The 21,351-nt window shown below is 39.9% G+C and overlaps 1 protein-coding gene across 1 annotated transcript in view; it reads right to left on the bottom strand.

Moving 5' to 3' along the window:
- Window positions 1-21,351, bottom strand: part of sdk1b (sidekick cell adhesion molecule 1b) — a 405,910-nt gene that overhangs the window by 217,210 nt on the left and 167,349 nt on the right. The window contains exon 6 of the mRNA XM_056461991.1: window positions 10,997-11,130. Within this exon, the coding sequence (XP_056317966.1) occupies window positions 10,997-11,130 (134 nt within the window). The remainder of the gene's footprint in view (window positions 1-10,996; window positions 11,131-21,351) is intronic.

Raw genomic sequence — 21,351 nt, 5'->3', positions numbered from 1 at the left:
CAATACGTTTTCATTCATTAATGTATTTACTTTTACTACACAAAATGATATAACAAAAAGTAATAACTACAAATGTTTTTTTATGTTAATTTAACGTTACTTTTATGTTACTATAATCAGGTTTCAACTACATGTTTTAAGTTATGCGAAGTTTAACTTTATATTTTTAGTCAGTTTGATTGATTTAAGTTGAGATGACTAGAAAAGTTAAATTTGACTGAACAAAAAAAAAAATAAGGGGGTGATATGGTGGCTTAGTGGTTAGCACTGTTGCCTCACAGCAAGCGGGTCGCTGGTTCGAGTCCCAGCTGGGTCAGTTGGTATTTCTGTGTGGAGTTTGCATGTTCTCCCCGTGTTGGTGTGGGTTTCCTCAGGGTGCTCCGGTTTCCCCCATAATCCAAATACATGCACTATAGGTGAATTAAATAAACTAAAATTGATCATGGTGTATGTGTGTGAATGAGTGTGTATGGGTGTTTCCCAGTACTAGGCTGCAGTAGATAGGGCATCCACTGTGTAAAACATATGCTGCATAAGTTGGTAGTTCATTCCTGATGAATAAAGGGACTAAATCGAAGGAAAATTAATGAATGAAAAAAAATAAGGCAGCAAGAAATTTTTTAGTGAATGCTAATCTCTAAGGAGACATTACTGAGTTAGCTTGATGAACTGGTGTTTGCTCATTCATTCACTTGTTCATTTTTTCCTTCCTTCATAAAAATCACAAAGAAACACCAAAAGAACAAATTTACTAAAAAGTTCAAGAAATATTCATATTTTTATAGTGCAAATTGCATTCTCTTCTAAATAACTCTACTAATATTGTCTTGTCTATCCTAACCACTTAACACAACCTACCCTAAACAGTATTTTCGAATGCAAACCAAGCCCCAATATTTAAAAAAAACACACACATCACACCGGGGCTCTGGCCCCTTTTAAATCTAGGTAAGTATTTTCCAGTTTCTAAAAGCCCTGCTGTGCGCCTGCTGAAATTTTAATCCTAGCAACCAAAGAGTAGCCAAAAAAGCTCCAAAACACCAATATGGACAAATAAAAATAAAATCCTAAAAGCTCATAGACTTCTTAAAGGTCAATTGCAGAAAGTAAAAATAAATCAATTAAAAAGAAGCGATTTTTATTTTTAAATGCCTCCCGCTGTTAACTCTCTCCTCGTTGTTTCTTTGTTCTCTACCCTTCTGGTGTCCTTGTCATATTCATTCAACTCAAAAAACCTCTGTTTGCAGAACTTCACATGCTTTAAAACTACTTTCAACATCTCCTTCCTCTAAATTTTTGATCAGGAAAAATGACATTTCTCCAAACGGTGGATTGTGATTGACAGCGGTGAACCTCTCGTCCCCTAAAATACTATACAGGAACTAATGACTAAAAGAGATGATTTTTAAGTGAAACGTTTTCCTTACCCTTTTGTTCCTTTTCTTTTACATTCACTTGAACTGTTCATTGCCGCACTATACTTTTGATACCGCTCTTTTAAAAAGTAACTGGTTGTTTAAACAGAAAGGTTTGGAAGGAAGAAAAAAAACAATGGCTTTAATTAGGAGCAACTTTCTCCTTCATGCGCGAGGACAAAATTAATGTCCTTTAAAAACTAATGTGCCACACAACACGCACTAGTGTTCCTGCAGCATATTGACAATACGACTGAAAATATGAAAGGTGAAGCAGAGGGTCAATGTGTTTAATTTAAAAGCACATCCACTTAAAAAAAAAAACATCAATACTTTTGTCCCGAGAGCCGATGTGAATGAGAACAACATGAACAATATTACCTTCTCACATAACACTTTTAATCGTACACCAATACAAACCCACCAGCTTATTAATCTAATCTAAAATCGAATCATGTTGCTGTATACAGGCACTGATGACCTACAAAGCCATGTAACTGTATACTATTTAACATCATGTAGCATCTGATAGGACTTAACTGTAATATAGCTGTGGCATAGAACTGATAACCTTCTACAACAGCGAATTAACCTACAACATTTGTTTCAAGCAACACTTTTCTCATTAACAGATCAAATAACGTTCATTATTAAGTAATTAAGAAACATATAATGCTTAATGATCAGTCGCTAATTAAAATCTGAATATATGCAGGCTAATACTGTACATGAATCGTGGAGTTTAATGAGTTTTACCCACCAATTAACTGTATTTTAAATAGTACATTATGATTTGTTAGTATTGTTTCTTACTATATTAAAAGTGCTGTTAAACCGATTTCTTAATGTAAGGTTGGTGTACTGCAATATTACATACATTTATGTGTGTAGCTATAGAAAAATTATAAGACTACTATTCTTACACCGCACTGTTATTACACTGCCAAATTGGCAGCTGTGTTTGCCAGAACTTTACAGTTATAAATACGGTTATAATACCTGACAAAAGTCTTGTCTTCTATCCAAGTTTTAGGAACAACAATTAATAAATTGACTTCTAGTTGATCATTTGGTATCAGAAGTGTCTTATATGAAAGGCAAAGGCCTCCAGATTACGCTTTTTTTTTTACCAAAATAAAATATGATCATGCCTTGATTTTTAATTATTTAATTAGGACAGTAAGGTCTGACTTTGTTAAGACAAAAGTCTTACCAGACTTTATCACTTAACAGAAATAGTGTACAGTATAGAATATAGGGTCATAATGCAGTGGAAAAACAATGAATATTGTGTTTGACTCCCATGAGTTTGGATGACTGCAACCACACATCTCTGCAATGACTCAAATAACTTATTAATAAAGTCATCTGTAATGGCAAAGATCTTCAATACCTGCTCCATCTTACCTGAGACACTCAATAATATTCATGTTTGGTGACTGGGCTGGCCAATCCTGGAGCACCTTGACCTTCTTTGCTTTCAGGATCTTTGATGTGGAGCTGAAGTATGATAAGCAGAGTTATCCTGCTGAAGAATTTGCCCTCTCCTGTGGTTTGTATTGTAATGGGCAGCACAACTGTCTTGATACCTCAGGCTGTTGATGTTGCCCTCCACTCTGCAGAGTTCTCGCATACTGAATGTAACCCCAAACCATGATTTTTCCATCCCCAAACTTGACTAATTTCTACGAGAATCTTAGCTCCATGCGGTCTTCAATAGGTCTTCTGCAGTATTTGTGATGATTGGGATGCAGTTCAACAGATTATTCATGGGAAAAAAAAATCCACATTTTGCCACTTTTCCAAATGATCAACTAGAAGTTACTTAAGTTATTATTTGTTGCTCTTACAACTTGGAGGTAGTGAAAAATAATGTCTCAATGTCACAGTAAACTACAGAATTTCATTAATAAATAGTATCATACGCTAGTGTTTTGAAGTACGAACATCTACACATCCTAGGTTCCCCTTCATATGGGAACTTCAACGTGTGTCTGTTATTAAACAGACTTTTGGGAGTGCTTTAGACGACCAATCACATCTGAAGATAAGAAAACGGGCCAATGAAATGCCAATTGAATTGGCGGAGCTTAGCTCCACAGCTGAAACTGATGAGCCAATTAGGGCTATATCAGTCGGCTGCTGGAGCCAGCTCATCAGAATTGTTGCTTCAGACCCGATCTGAGACTGAAGAACCCTTCTGCTGAGCTGACTTCCAACATTGAAGAAAGCATTATTCTCACCAGTGCGAGGGAAGACGTTCTAGCGGCGGTCGAGCTGGGTTTCCCGTCCCCTTGGCGTTTCGCTGGTGACCTGAAAGAGCAGTTTGTTAAAAGAGCAGAATTCCCTAAGAGAGCACACGGTCGTGCAGCGCGTCTTTTTAAAGATGTCGTTTCGACCGTGCGTTTCTGGATGCGGTGGTTTCCTCTCCCCGGATGACAGGCACGAGTACTGCGTCACATGCTTGGGGGTCCAACATGTTGATGCGGTGCTCGCGGACAGTTCTTGCCCGCATTGCGATGGCTTGACTGTTGCGCAACTGAGGTCGCGGCGAGCTCTTTTATTAGGGCAAGTCACCCCTGCTGCTCCCCGCCAAGCGGTTAGCACTCGGGCAGGCCTGAGGGTTACAGTGGGGGCTAATCCGTCGCCTTCGGGCCCGCGGACCCCTCGCTCCTCGTCAGTACGCTCTGTTTCTGCTTCGAGTGTTAGCGCTGGTCCATCCTCTGGGTTGGCCGCGCTCTCATTAGATGACACCGGGGACGTGATGTCCATCGCTGCATCGGAGGGCGGGCTGACATGCTCTGATGAAGATCCGGACCCCCTGCCACCCTCCGGGGTTATCAGTGAGGTTTCGGATCTGGAGTCGGACATGTTAGCCGTGTTATTCCGGGCTGCTTCGGCCGTGGGACTGGAGATGGCTTGTCCCCCAGAACCGGGGCCGGACCGCTTAGATGGGTGTTACGTGGGGGTGAAGAAGGCGAAGCCTTTTAGACCCCCCGTCCCCTTCTTCCCGGAGGTACACAGAGAGCTCACGCAGGCATGGAGGGCACATTTTTCTGCCCGGTCCTCGTGCGCTCCCGCTCTCACCTCCCTTGATGACGGAGCGGCCAGGGGTTATGAGGCGATTCCCCAGGCGGAGCGTGCTCTGTCCGCAGAGCTGCTCCACTCGGAGAGGTTCGCCCTCACTCCCTTCCAAAGCGTGCAGGTTATCTGAGTCTCTCACGGCCAGAGCCTGCACTGCTGCGGGCCAGGCCGCCTCCGCTCTGCACGCTATGGCCACCTATCAACGCTACCAAGCCGAGAAGCTGGCCAAGATGCAGGAGGGCGGTTCTCCCCCAGGCTTGCTGCATGAGCTCCGCACGGCAACCGATTATGCTCTCATGACTATTAAATCGGCTGCTCGTGCCCTGGGGAAGACGATGGCCACATTAGTGGTCCAGGAATGCCACCCCTGGCTGAGCTTGGCTATATGAGAGACGTTGACAAAGCTTGCTTTCTTAACGCTCCCGTATCCCAGGCCGGCCTTTTCGGCGACACCGTCGGGGAGTTCACCCAGGAATTCTCCGCGGTGAAAAGCAGTCCAAGGCGAGGGGTGAGGTCATCTATCAGCGGGCTCGAAAAACTGCTCCTCCCGCTGCCCCTTCCGCTGCGGTTGCTCTTTGCCGAGGGCGTCCACCCGCGGCTTCATCTGCTCCGCTTTCGCTGCCCGCTCCGGCCAGGCGGCAATGCCGAGCCTCCCGCGGGACTGCAACGCCCCCGCCCCAGGGCGCCGCTAAGTCCAGTAAACGGACCGCGAAGCGTTCCTGGGACGGGCCATTCGGAAAAGAGGGGACCTGCTCTTTCCTCGGTGGGGGGCCGAGGATTATTAAATCAGTCCACAACGACTTTAAACTCCTCGCTGCCGGCCCCTGGGCTGGCGGCAACCAAATTTCCAAAAGAGCAGTTTCCTCTCTCTCCGGATGCGCGAGCCCGAGTACTGCCAGTCTGGGACGCTCCGCCTTTCAGCTCGCAGCACCGGGACCCTTCGCCTCAGGCCCTCAGAGTGCAGCAGGACGGACTCCTTTCTCTCACTCTGGCCTCACCACGGGATCCAGGGAGGAAGGTAAGAGAAATTCTCTTATTTTCAGCTCTTCCCCGGGACGCACCGCTTCCCGGGATGAGCACTCCCATCCCGAGCTGCCCCTCCGCTGGCACGTCAGTGATCGCTCCGATGGTGCCATTAGCGCGCGCTCTGCCAGCCTGGTTAGCGCTGCCCAGCGCATCGCGGTGGCTCATACGGACGGTCAGACTCGGCTATGCGATTCAGTTCGCTATTCGCCCTCCCAAGTTCACGGGTGTCCTTTTCACGAGGGTGATCCCCGTGAGCGCCCCTGTCTTGCGAGAGGAGATTGCGGTCCTCCTGGCGAAGGACGCAATCGAGCAGGTCCCTCCAGCCGAGATGGAGTCCGGGTTCTACAGCCCGTATTTCATCGTGCCCAAAAAAGAGCGGGGGGTTAAGACCAATCCTAGATCTGCGCAGACTGAACTGTCATTTATACTAAATGCTTTCAGAATGCTTACGCAGAAACGCTTGCTTCAGAGCGTCCGTCCACAAGATTGGTCTGCAGCCATAGACCTGAAGGACGCGTATTTTCATGTCTCTATTCTTCCACGCCACCGCCCTTTTCTCCGGTTTGCGTTCGAAGGACGAGCGTGGCAGTACAAAGTCCTCCCCTTCGGGCTCTCTCTGTCTCCGCGGGTTTTCACCAAGCTCGTGGAGGGTGCTCTGCGCCACTGCGGCTTGCGGGCATCCGCACACTCAACTATCTCGATGACTGGCTCATTTTAGCCTCCTCTCGCGATCAGTTGATTATGCACAGAGTCAAAGTGCTTCGGCACCTCGACCAGTTGGGGTTTCAGGTCAACCGAGAGAAGAGCAAACTTTGCCCTGTGCAGAGGATCTCTTACCTCGGGCTGGAGCTGGATTCGGTTGCTATGGTTGCGCGCCTCTCCGAGGAGCGTGCCAGGCTAATGCTTTCCTGTGTAACGAGCTCCACAGGAAGATAGTGGTCCCACTGAAATGTTTTCAGAGGCTCCTGGGGCATATGGCATCCGCAGCCGCGGTCTCGCCGCTCGGTTTGCTTCATATGAGACCACTTCAGCGTTGGCTTCGCGATCGAGTCCCCAGACGGGCATGGCGCGCGGGTACGCACCGGGTGAACATCACTCTGCTGTGTCTCCGCACCCTCAGCCCCTGGACGGATCTGTCTTTTCTACGGGCCGGAGTGCCCCTAGGGCTAGTATCCAGGCATGTTGTCGTAATGACACATGCCTCCAGCACGGGCTGGGGGGCCGTGTGCAACGAGCATGCAGCCGCGGGTTCGAGGTCCGGACCCCGCCTGCATTGGCATATCAACTGCCTGGAGCTGTTGGCAGTGTATCTGGCTCTCCGCCGCTTTTTTCCGGTGTTGGAGCAGAAACACATGCTGGTCAGGACGGACAGCATGGCGGCGGTGGCTTATATCAACCATATGGAGGGTATGCGCTCTCGCCGCATGCCTCAGCTCGCTCGCCGTCTGCTCCTTTGGAGTCACACGCGGCTGAAATCACTGTGTGCCATTCACATCCCGGGCGAGCTCAACCGTGCAGCCGATGCGCTCTCACGGCAGCTAGTGTCCCGAGGAGAATGGAGACTCCACCCCGATTCGGTCCAGCTGATATGGGCGCGCTTTGGGGAAGCCCAGATCGATCTGTTGCTTCCACCGAGAACGCACATTGCCAGCTGTTTTATTCCCTGACCGAGGCCCCCCTCGGCACGGATGCACTGGCTCACAGCTGGCCATCGGGCACGCGCAAATATGCGTTTCCCCCAGTGAGCCTAATCGCACAAACTTTGTGCAAAGTCAGGGAGGACGAGGAGCAGGTCTTGTTTGTTGCGCCCCTCTGGCCCAACCGGACCTGGGTTTCGGAGCTCACACTCCTCGCGGCGGCCCCTCCTTGGCGCATTCCCCTAAGGGAGGACCTCCTCTCTCAGGGACGGGGCACCATCTGGCACCCACGCCCAGATCTCTGGAACCTCCACGTGTGGTCCATAGACGGAGCGCGGAGGACTTTGGTGACTTACCGCCCGCGGTACTTAACACCATCACTCAGGCTAGAGCACCCTCTACGAGGCATGCCTACGCCCTGAAGTGGAGTCTATTCTCTGAGTGGTGCGCTTCTCCCCGAGAAGACCCCCGAACTTGCCAGATTAGCATTGTGTTATCCTTCCTTCAGGATAAGCTGGAGCGTAGGCTGTCACCCTCCACACTGAAGGTTTACGTGGCGGCATCTCCGCTCATCATGACGCGGTGGATGGCAACACGCTCGGGAAGCATGATCTAATCATCCGATTCCTCAGAGGCGCGCGGCGATTAAATCCATCCCGCCCCCCTCTCATGCCCTCTTGGATCTCTCTTTAGTCCTGGTGGCTGCAGAGAGATCTGTTTTAGCCACTCGATTCTGTATTCTGTCATTATGACAGCTCTGCTGATCGCATTGGCGCCATTCAAGAGAGTTGGGGATCTGGAGGCATTTTCGGTCAGCGAATCGTGCCTTGAATTCGGGCCGGGTTACTCTCACGTTGTCCTGAGACCCCGACCTGGCTATGTGCCCAAGGTTCCTACCACCCCATTTATAGATCAGGTGGTGAACCTGCAAGCGCTGCCTGCGGAGGAGGCAGGCTCAGCCCACTCACTGCTTTGTCCCGTTCGCGCTTTGCGCCTTTACGTGGAACGAACGCAAAATGTAAGATCATGTGAACAGCTCTTTATCTGTTATGGTGGCCGGCAGACGGGAAGTGCCGTGTCAAAACAGAGGTTGGCCCACTGGTTAGTTGATGCCATCGCCCTCGCTTATCAATGCCAGGGCGAGCCGCGCCCTCCTAACGTGAGAGCGCACTCCACTAGAGGTGTCGCTTCCTCATTGGCGTTAGCACGCGGCGCCTCTCTCACAGATATCTGCAGAGCTGCGGGTTGGGCGACACCTAACACATTTGCGAGGTTTTATAACCTCCGAGTGGAGCCGTTTTCTCCCGGTTATTGGGAAATCCCAATCAATCGGGGGAGAATTAAGCTCGGTGTCACAAACGCTTGCTGCGCCAGGCTCCCTAAACCGGAGATGCGTGCGCTTTTTCCTATTCTACTAGTAAGTTTCCCTTTTCAGGCGAACCCTAGAGAATTCCTCCGAGGCCCCCAGCATCGACTCAGCGGAGGAGTCGAGTGCATGGCTCAGTGTGCGGTTGGTATGCCCATTAGGTCTACACGCATATTGAGGATCGGTGCCAGCTATGTGCATCCCCATTTGGTGATGTCATATGCATTATTACCACGGTGTGTTCTCCCTTATTAGGCGGTCCCGTGTCTTCCCTAAACCGCTAACCAGCTTATCATATGTAGCACTCCCCCTCATTAGGGCTAGTCCATATGTCTCCTTACCATCAGGTCTCCCCTTTTAGGGTAGCAGGTGGTCTCCGCTGCGTCCTCCCCCTTCGGGGACTGGCACGCTTTCCCAACGTACTGTCGTATTTCCAAAATCCCTAGTCTATATTAGCTAGGTAAAAGCACACTTACGACCCCCGATTTAAAACTTTTATTCCCATGAAATGGTAATATGTTGGGCCTAGGGGACGTTGGAAGGTTGCGCTCTTGGTGATGTCAGTGCGCTCACGCTTTGGCTTGGCAAACTACACATCAGGGACGCGACAGGCTTAGCTGCTGTGGCACTTTCCATACAGTCTCCCAAAAGTCTGTTTAATAACAGACACACGTTGAAGTTCCCATATGAAGGGGAACGTCCTGGTTACGTACGTAACCCACGTTCCCCGAATAGGGAACGGAGACGTGTGTCTCCACTGCCACAGCACCTGAGTCTCCAGCTGGGAGCTGAGCGATCGGCTCTTCAGCAGGCAAATTCTGATGAGCTGGCTCCAGCAGCCGACTGATATAGCCCTAATTGGCTCATCAGTTTCAGCTGTGGAGCTAAGCTCCGCCAATTCAATTGGCATTTCATTGGCCCGTTTTCTTATCTTCAGATGTGATTGGTCGTCTAAAGCACTCCCAAAAGTCTGTTTAATAACAGACACACGTCTCCGTTCCCTATTCGGGGAACGTGGGTTACGTACGTAACCAGGACGTTTCGTTACACAAACAAAAACACAACCATAAGCAGGTAAAGATGAGAAAGTCCTACAGGAAGATGAACCAAATCTCATCACAAACATCTTTTCCCACAAGCTGAGAAACACTCTAATATATACACTACCTGACAAAAGACTTGTCGTTGATCCTAGTTGTAAGAGGAAGCAATAATTACTTCACTGGAAAGTTCCTGAAAGCAAAGGTCAAGGTGCTTCAGGATTGGCCAGCTCAGTCACCAGAAATGAACATTATTGAGCATGTCTGGGGTAAGATAGAGGAGGCATTGAAAATGAATCCAAAGAAACTTGATGAACTCTGGGAGTCCTGCAAGAACACTTTCTTTGCCATTCCAGATGACTTTATTAATAAGTTATTTGAGTCATTGCAGAGATGTATGGATACAGTCCTCCAAGCATGATTATATTTTATTTTGGTAAGATAAGTGATATCTAGAGGCCTTTGCTTTTTATATAAGCCACTTCTGATACCAAATGATCAACTAGAAGTCATTTTATTATTTGCTGTTCCTAAAATTTGGACAGGTGACTAGACTTTTGTCAAGTAGTTTAGAAGGTGTGTCGTTCACACAACTAATAAACACCATCATGTTAACACACATAACATGTAAATAATGCAATGCACATTATTTATCAACATTAGATGTAACCTAAAACTCTAAACAACCACAGTAATGTCAACAAAAAGGTCATGCAGGGAATTATTTAAAAATCAATTTACAGTTATTAACTGTATATATTAATGTAATGTACTGTTAACCCGGTTACAGATTTCTTTCTGTAGGATTTTTACATTTTTTAACCTTTTTTTCTACTCTGGATTAACTGGACTCATTATTCATCAGTTTAGGTAAAATGTTAATCTTTGTTTGATTTGTTTGAAGTCTGATCAAATTTATTCTTTATATTAAATAAAAATATTGTACTTTTTATTGCATTTTTTTTTTTTGGAAAATGACAATTGGTATAAAACTAAACTAATAGAACTACTTTGCTTCAATGTATGTGTGAGTATCACATATACTTCATAAACTTTATTTTTGGATTTGATTAATAGCACATCGCCCAGTGCCAATATAATTATGCACACAACTACATTTGTAACCCATACAATCTTTCTATATATTTAACATACCACCTTAAAAACAAAAATAAAGTAAAAAGCACAACAGGTAAAAGTAAAAAAATACAACAGAAACACAATCAGTGCACTGTAGCCAAAAACTCTACAGCATTAATATACTATCACAAAAAAAACCTGCCTGAAACATGTTTAACAATTTTAAAATGTAGGCCTACAAGACATTGTACTAGCTAGTACATATACGCACACACATACTCACACATATAAATACATTTACAAATAAGTAAATATGGCAAAACAAAATAAATGACAAAAACAACTTACTTGCTATGCTCAGGTAAATGGAAGGACTGGTTTTGTTTTCCCCATTACGTTCATTGACAGCCTGTACATAATAGCGCCCCGCGTCTGCCGCTGCTGTACTCAACACCACCAGCTGATTGTCCAATGTTATAGCTCTGAAACCAGAAAAAACACACACACACACAAAAAACACGTGTAAAAATGATGTGCAAGACCATCCATTTGTGTTGTCATTTCCTTTATAATCTCAGGGTGAGCCGTGGCAAATCAGTTCACTTATTTGTAAAACTGAGAAGTAAAGCACATGAGCGTTTTATTGTTTTAGTTCTGGCTGGTCTCTCATCAGCAAGAGGGCAATGTGATAATTACTCATTCAGCACACGTGCGCAAATCAATACGCCGAAAATGAACATGCACAAACACGCGCTCACATCCACTTACATTAACCGAGGCTTTTGTCACTTTCCCGACCGATATTTTTATATCTCTCGAGGACAGGATAAAAAAAATAACTCGCTGAAGAAAAACACAACAAAATGAATAAGAAAAGAGGGGAGAGTGTGCTTTCGTGTTCCTCTATAGTCGGCATTCAATAGCGCTCTTTTGAGAAACGTCAATAAAAGTGCTTTCAGATTTTCACACACACATGACACAATCGCACCTTTATGACAGGCAAGTTTTTAAAAGCACTAAGAGCTCCGCGCTGTAGTCGCCGTGACTGAAGTGTCAGCGGTACACCCGGAGAACCTGCAGAAAAGCCCAGCCAAATTATAATCCTGTCCGTCAGACGCCCTGGGAGAAACCCAAAGGCCTTTTCTAAAAGTGAAGTACAAGGAAACAGGAACAAAAAAATGCTAACACATAGCAACTTTAATTCACATAATGTAAAAAAAGATATCTATATCGACTTTAGATGGACATGTTGTCAGACTATATGAGGTGAATTGTCACTGTGAAAACTGATATATGTTTGACATAAAGCAATAAGCTAAGGGAAGCCATTGTTTACAGTGAATTTAGAAGGCATCTTTAGGCCAAATAGAAGCCAGATATTAAGCTCACTGACTTTTCCATGACTTTCGTTGACTTAAAAGCTGAGTTTTTATGACCTTTAATTAGGCCAACACGAAATCTGCGTGCACAGAAATCCCTAGATTTCTGCAGATTTTTAGTCCATCATTGAGTCTATTTATTTACTTGTGTGAATGTGTGTAAACTTATTTTTATTCAGATTTTCAAATAATTTCAGTAATATTATTGACTAATATGAAAATGTTCATATGATTTAGTTACAATACAGTTTGTAAAGTAATATTTTCTGTCTTTTAGTAGATATTTTATAAGATACTTGCTTTGTTTACCAAATAAATAGATCTAATTGGATTTGCATTGTAAACATTATATAAAAGTTTAAAAAGGTTTAATTTTCTTATTTCATATATTAAGTTTAGTTATGATGCTTCTAAATTTATTCTACACAAATCCACAGATTTTTTACTAAATTCTCAGAAGAAATAGCAAAAAATGTCTGCAGATTCTGTCTCGCCCTACCATTAATGAACAGAAAAACAGGAATCTGTTCAGTTGAGCAGGTCCTCTACAATTTAGCGATTCTGCAGTCACTCAATTCAATACATAATCAAGCAAATGTCGCAAAATTAATAGGGGATTGGAATGTTTTTTTATTGCTTCAAATTTTTCACAGGTTTTGGCTAGCCGGGACATTGTTCAAATTTCTTCCATGCCATCTGCATTGTTTTATAGCAAATAATATTATATTTCTCCTAAGTGTGTGACCGGTATTAGATATGTCATGTGAAATTATAACAATGCACATTCAGATAAAAAGTATCTTTACAGTATTTGAACAAGGCTATTGCAAACAATTGCTAACATTTTAGAAAATTAACACACTGCAAAAATGCTTTCCTTCTAAGAGTTTTTGTCTTGTTTCTAGTCCAAATATTTAAAAAAAATTCAGAAATATGTCAAAATTAAAGCAAAATGATCTGCCAATGGGGTAAACCTTTATTGCATACTCCGTTGGCAAATTATTTGAATGATTATAATAATTCTAATGCTATTATTGAAGAAATTTTAACAGTTTTGTTTGTTTGAGTCATTTATTGAGTTATTGAGTCATTCATGTATCAAATATGATCAAGGGAGGGGTAAACATTTTCTCTCTTTGTTTTTCTCAGCTTTGTTTCTCTCAGGAGGCCAATGGTTCTTGAAGTCCAAAAAAAGTAATCAAGAACTAAGAATTTGGTGTATATCTGTGTATCAAATAAATCTGTGTATATTTTCACAGCAAAACACATACATGAAATACCCCTGATAATCCTTGATATTCCATGACTTGGACAAATATATATATATATATATATATATATATAGACATATATATATATATATATATATATATACAGTTGAAGTCAGAATTATTAGCCATTATTATTATTTTTTCCCCCAATTTCTGTTTAACGGAGAGAAGATTTTCTCAGCACATTTCTTGACATAATAGTTTTATTAACTCATTTCTTATAACTGATTTATTTTATCTTTGCCATGATGACTGTAAATAATATTTTACTAGATTTTTTTCAAGACACTTCTATACAGCTTAAAGTGACATTTAAAGGCTTAACTAGGTTAATTAGGTTAACTAGGCGGGTTAGGGTAATTAGGCAAGTTATTGTATAACGATGGTTTGTTCTGTAGACTATCGAAAATAAATATAGCTTAAAGGGGCTAATAATTATTATAATTATTATATTAATAATTATAATCGGGTTTAAAAAAAATTAAAACTGCTTTTATTCTAGCCGAAATAAAACAAATAAGACTGTCCAGAAGAAAAAATATCATCAGACATACTGTGAAAATTTCTTTTCTGTTAAACATTATTTGGAAAATATTTAAAAAAGAAAAAAAAAATTCAAAGGGGGGCTAATAATTATGACTCCAACTGTATATATATATATATGTGTGTGTGTGTGCGTGTGTGTGTGTGTGTGTGTGTGTGTGTGTGTGTGTGTGTGCGCGTGTGTGTATAATATATCTTGGGAACCCTGCATGATGTTAGAAATCAAATTAGCCTTGATGTTTTGACATATAAGCGGTCTTTGTACCTTTCAAACTTTCGTAGGTTAAAGAGTCCTCATTAAAAACAAATAACATATTTAATCAAGCTGTGAAAAAGATTTGTTTGTATATGATTCGGCACGGGATGTCAATAGGGCACATGTATTTACATATTTACTCAAGATCAACACTTTAATGTACAACCTTGGCCAGAAGTAAAAAAAACAATAACACATTTCTAAAAAATAACATGCAGCCTATATGGAACCAAACTGATATAGATGTTAAGGACAGCTTTTAATGCACAATACACTGCAAAAAGGCTTTACTTTAACCTTTAAGATAATAATCAAGAAGCATCTTCTAGACAAGCAAAAAAATTGATGGTTTTCAGAAATAATGGGCCTATCATACACCCTGTGCAATAAGGCGCAAGACGTGTGTAGCGGGATTTCAGAAAGCGCTTTTTCTGAAAATGTTTTTAGAATTTTGTTGCTATTTTCAGACCAGCACAACCCAAATTTTCACGTGTAAAGTCCAGCGCAGAATGCATTAGTTATGCACCTATATGGGTCCAAAATGCATACACGTTTCTTAATACACACATGGATGTATAGCAATACACAAATAACTATCTATCTATCTATCTATCTATCTATCTATCTATCTATCTATCTATCTATCTATCTATCTATCTATCTATCTATCTATCTATCTATCTATCTATCTATCTATCTATCTATCTATCTATCTATCTATAACAATGTTTTATTTTCTACATAAATATAAATACCTTGCCTCATATTGGAGGGCTTTTTTCAGTTTATTCATGATATTTAGCATTTGTATAATGTTATTATTATTAGAAGTATTATTTATTATATGCATATTTATATTTGCTTTAATAAAAAAAAGTTTAGATTTATCCGCCTGTCAGGTTTTGGAGACGTATGCGTCACCATATGGGGCATAATAATTGGACGTGTGTTTGGATAACTACATTTTGTTATTACTGTTCATTTATTCATTTGCTGGAAATTAAAACTAAATTTAGAAATCGTTTTGAAAAAAATATTTGCACTTAAACAAAACTAAATATGTAGGCTAATGGATGTCTTAAGTGGAGTGAGTTTCCACCGTTTCCTTATCCACTAAAATAAAGGAGTAAAGTAAAGAGTAAAAGTAAAGTAAAGAGAAAGTAAAGAGGCCGAATGGAGGAGACTCGTTCTTTATCCTCGCTGCTGATGGTTTGTTTAACATTTTATTACTAGTGAAGCATTCAGTTTTTCCACTTACAAAGTCCGCCATGTAAATAGCAAATGTGCCATGGCGTGATGCAACTGACTCTTAAAGGGAATGGAAGATGAGACGTTATGCTCTAAACACACACATAACTCATTAAAAGGATAAGCACAACCCTGTTAGCAAAAATGGCTTCAGACATGCTCTTATTGCTTTTGCACCATGTGCTTTAGACTTTGTGCTTAGATCATTTAAATAGAGCCCAATGAGTCTAAATTAAGTGAGTTTTTCCTTAAAACAAGTAAAATAATCTGCCAATGGGGTAAGCAAAATAATGTTATTTCAAAGCAAAAACAGGATTACTTTGCTTACCCCTTTGGCCGATTATCTTACTTGTTTTAAGGAAAAACTTTAAATGTATGTAAACAAGGCAATACTTTTTGCTTGTCTAACTTTTAAATATTTGAACTAGAAACAAGACATAAACTCTTTTTTTTTTTTAGTTATAATAAACTGCACTGTAAGAATTCACACGGAAATAGTTCATAAACTTTGACTCGCTTATGTTGGGGGAAACCGCACTCAATTCAATTACTATATAACAGTCAAGTACCTCTACAGAATCTAATAACCCTAATAAATGTTTCCTTTCAAATTTTCTTGTTGCACTGTCATATTTGTTTGGATTGAAATAAAGCTGAGTAAACAATAACAGAACATTCATTTTAGTCCAACCATCCCATTCCACAGTAGTCTTATACTGTGTAATATTAATCACAGAAGTAGTACTTCCATAGTGCATTTATATTTTCCATTACATAACCATAAAACGTGGTGAAAACTCCAGCACCGTTGGGATCACACACTGTAAGGCTGCTGTGAACAGACTTTTTCAACAGTGCTTAATACAAACTTCATCTAAGAATAAAAATGGTGTTGTAGCAACTCATACAATGACGAAGATGGAGAACTGAAGGGGAAAAAAATGACTGTGACTTTAACATTATTCGTGTTTCCAAGTCCTGACGAAATGGCAGCCCTGTGAAAACGCTGGCCAAAGCCTACAGTAATCTTCAAACAGAGGAGCTCAGTGTTTTAATGCATGAGCCAGTGTGTAATGTCAATAAAGCCCAGTCATGGGTGACTGTCCACATTTAAATATATAGAGCTCTTTTGTCGACATTTCAGCGAGCGGCTTCGTTTTTGATTACTGGATACATTTGCAGGCTAATGCATAAACGCACATACGGACTCAAGGTGAAAAGGAAAAAAGAGACTTCAATATGGAAGAGCTTTTAGGACAGGAAATGCGAATCAGACTAGCAAACAAGCAGTAAGACAAGAGATAGATATAAGAAAGGATAAGCCTTCGAGATATTTAATGGGCCCTGGATGTTGCTCGTATGGAGTTCAAGGTGAAATGAAGTCAAAGAGTGACTGGGGAAGGACAGCATTGGAAAGAGAAAGAGAAAACCACATGTAAACGTCAAGAATAAGCGTTTTAATCTATCTCCTGTAAGGAAAAAAAAAATCCCTTTGAACTCGGAATCTTTAATTCCAGACTCTCCATCCATGGGAAAAAAAGGAGGGAAGGGAAAATGAAAAAAAAGAGAGAAGTCTCGCACTCAGTCCAAAATAAATCCACAGTGGAAAAAATCTCAGCATGGGATGTTTTCACACTCTCGGCTTCAACTTTCAAGTATAAGATATTCCGGGCCCTTGACTAACACATTCAGACTAGATTTAAGGGTGTAAGGTATAAAGTGTCTGATGGTACAATGGAAGTAGATTTGACTTGGCTAATTTTACACATTTCAATAGATAATCAAAAGGAAATTCTACTAGCATTTAGTCATCGTTGTGTCGACTTTTATTTCTACAATACACAACAATTATAGACTATTTATATTATTATATATTATATTACTTAAGGGTGGCATGGTGACTCAGTGGTTAGGAAGTTAGTGGTTAGTGGTTCGAGTCCCGGCTGGGCCAGTTGGAATTTTGGTGGAGTTTGCATGTTCCCCCCATGTTCGCATGGGTTTACTCTGGTTTCCCCCACAGTCCAAAGACATGCGGTATAGATGAACTGAATAAACTAAACTGGCCATAGCATGAGTGTGAATGAGTAAGTATGAGTGTTTCCCAGTACTGAGTTGCAGCTGGAAGGGCATCCACTGCATAAAACATATGCCAGAATAGGGATAGGCCAGTATAAGATTCTGACGGTATGATATCCTTTGATAAAAAAGTTTCACGGTATTGTGATAACTGCTCTAAAATATGTTCTTTTTAAATGTCTGGGTAAAAAATAACTACTCTTTTCCCCCAGTGAACTCAATATATTTTATTACAAGAAACATAAAAAATATTTTGAAACAGTAGCTTTTGATGTTGAGGGTCTTTTGGAGATATTGTTGTCCTACCAAACGAAATAAAATAAAAGCACGTCGTAAAAATGTAGGAACAGTGTAACAGTAAATGTTGGCAGTTAATAAACCTTGACTATTCCAAACCGCGGTCCCATGCCTCTGCCAGAATAGTGGTTCATTCCGCTGTGGTGACCCCTGATAAATTAGGGACTAAGCCAAAGGATAACGAATGAATGAATGAATTAGTATATTTATACACTTTTATTAATAAGATATTGGGAGAACAAAAATATTGAACCTAATCTAATATTTTGGCCTGGGCAAGGTTAAAAATATATATTAAGTAAATCTACAAAAAAATATACTTTAAAATATTGTATAAAATATTTATTTATTAATTTATTCATTTAAATAAATATTTATATAAATAAACACAAATACAGCCAATATAATAATATTTCCATAGTTGACGTCAAGAATACACAAGTAACATTTGTGAAGACAGAACATACTACATATGTATTTAATATTCAATATTTTGATTGTCAACATTCAATATCTGTGGTTAAAAAAGTTACTAGTCTTGGTTTTTGCAGTGTGCAAAACAACATTGAACCCCTCTGACTTTCATTGATAGCATAAAAACATTCAAAATGTCTTTTTATGTTTCACAGTAAAAAATCCAACAGCCATTTTAGTCCGAACAATATAATGAATCACTTGGGAGATTTTTAACGTACTTGTATTTTTTGTGTGTGTGAGTCAACAGACAGCTTAATTTGAATGGAAAGAGCTGTTTTTAGGTTGCCAATTGGTTTAGTTACAGCAGCAATCAGCATAGGCTAACAGGACAACGCTAAATAGCCAAACCTTGGCCCCTTGTCTACTTTTGGCATCACTTGGTAACATCTGGCTCGACCAATGTCGTGATTTAGGGATGGAACCAAATCCATTGGGGCCAATGAAACCGAGCACATTTCTCCATTTAGGAAGAAAATTAAATGAATAGTCTGGAGTGAAAATCAAAGTCTAGAGATTCAATGTGACTTTGGATATCTGCCATTTACGAAGATCTGGTATTAAAATGTTTATGTAAGAAGTGTTTTTATCAGTCTAATCATTTTCACGAAAAATTGCCTAAATACACATACAAGCATTATTTTCACAGATACTGTAGCATGTCATGTGTGTTACTATTCAAAATAGTTTTATTAAAGTGAAAAATAGTAAAAGGCTTATTAAGGAGATACAAAATGTACCCACCCAATCCCATATATATATATATATATATATATATATATATATATATATATATATATATATATATATATATATATATATATATATATATATATATATATATATATATATATATATATATATATATACATATACATATATACATGTACCTCAGTACTGGGTATATATATGTATATATACATGTGTATGTATATATACATGTGTGTATATATATATATATATATATATATATATATATATATATATATATATATATATATATATATATATATATATATATATATATATATATATATATATATATATATATATATATATATATATATATATAGTTGAAGTCAGAATTATTAGCCCTCCTTTGTATTTTTTTAAATTTTTTTAAATAGTTCCTAAATGATGTTTACCAGAGCAAGGACATTTTCACAGTGTGTCTGATAATATTTTTCCTTCTGGAGAAAGTCTTATTTGTTTTAATTCGGATGGAATAAAATCAGTTTTAAGGTAAAAATTATTAGCCCCTTTGAGCTAACTTTTTTCAATAGTCTACAGAACAAACCATCATTATACAATAACGTGCCTAATTACCCTAACCTGCCTAGTTAACCGAATTAACCTAGTTAAGCCTTTAAATGTCACTTTAAGCTGTATAGAAGTTTCTTGAAAAATATCTAGTCAAATATTATTTACTATCATCATGGCAAAGATAAAATAAATCAGTTATTAGAAATGAGTTATTAAAACTATTATGTTTAGAAATGTGTTGAATTTTTTTCTCTCCGTTAAACAGAAATTGGGGAAAAAAATTAACAGGGGGGCTAATAATTCAGGGGGCTAATAATTCTGACTTCAACTGTATATATATCATTTGTGAAATCCCGGTAATATTATAGAATGCCTAGGAAATGTATAGAATGTTTTAGGCAAAGTATGAAATATCAGTTATTTGCTGCATGATAATGCAATTCCTAGGCATTAAATAGAATGACAAGTATCATTTGGGCAATGTTTCAGAAGAGCACAACAAAAGCTTTTATTGATCACTACGTATTAAAAATGGAAGGAATATGATGTAAAGCATATGATGTTCTTACCGGAAAAACACTGACAGCAGAACTGAGATTGAAGTATTTGTTACCGGAGGTAAGACTGGAATGGCATTTAGAATTGTACTTAAATTTTCTTTCAAACAAAAACACTTTTAGTTTTACTTGTAGCAACATAGTTAGGCACTCTGGTGTTGTACATTCATATTTCACGAATTAGTGAAGAACAATGATAACGTTACTTGTGGATCCAGATACGAACGTGTCTGCAGAGCGAGTTTTCTGCACCGCGTCGCCGTCTATAATTGATCAGCTGTGATCGCCGCGATCGTTTAACACCAGTGTCCGTGTCACTGTTTGCTGAACAGTGCCAGAGAAATGTGAAAATTTCCTTGCTTTGATAAACATCTTTTAGGAAATATTTTATATATATATATATATATATATATATATATATATATATATATATATATATATATATATATATATATAAAAGCGGGATATTATTTACATTTGTTTATTTGCTATAAATGCTCATGTTGTTCTGTGCATGTACTTTAGTTTTGTTTGATACATTAAAAAAAGAGTGTTTTCTTTGAGCAGGTCAAATTAAAGGTACACTACATACGTACCTGCTTGTATTAAAGGAGAAAATTGTTTAACAAATAATATACAGATATACATATATTTACAAATTATACATTTTAATACAAGAATTATTGTGTTGTGAAGTAAAATATCAAATTGTTTATGGAAAGCATCGTCAATGCACTGGGATGTTGAATTGAACCGAATCGATGGCATGATAATTGTAACTGAACCGAACCATGAGACCAGTGTAGCTTTACATATGAATAATTTTTGGCTCACAGAAGTCCTTCCATGCACTAAAAATCCATTTTAAATTGATGAATTAAAAAAGAATCAAAAACTTTAAATAAAACAACTAGCTGTCTCAAAAAAGACAAGAAAAACACAAATAAGCTGGATAGGGCAATGTCTGCAAAACACAACTTTGTACAGGAACCAACACCTGTTCACCCTCTCTCAATTCCTCTCAGTTCACTATTTGTGATCAGATCACAGAAAATGCATATTAAAACAAGGTGGAAACAGGACGTGAGATACTGCAAAAGAAGCAACACCTCAATCTAGTGAGAAAGAATAATTACTTGCATGATTCTGACTGGAGCAGAAATGACTTATCCTTTGAGAACAAATCAACAGCAGCTTTAGCAGAGAGTTAAAGCACAGGTGACTATGAGTATCAGATGACAACAAGGAAAAAAACTAAAGAATTAAGAGCACCATGGGAAAAAAAGAAAAAGAATGACAGAGAGTGGACAAATTGAGTTCACAAGCCAGGAAACTGAAC

The sequence above is a fragment of the Danio aesculapii genome, chromosome 1 (genome assembly GCF_903798145.1).
Source record: "Danio aesculapii chromosome 1, fDanAes4.1, whole genome shotgun sequence".
NCBI classification, from domain to species: domain Eukaryota; kingdom Metazoa; phylum Chordata; class Actinopteri; order Cypriniformes; family Danionidae; genus Danio; species Danio aesculapii.
Note: the sequence above shows the minus strand (reverse complement) of the source record. Positions and strands in the feature narration are given on the sequence as shown.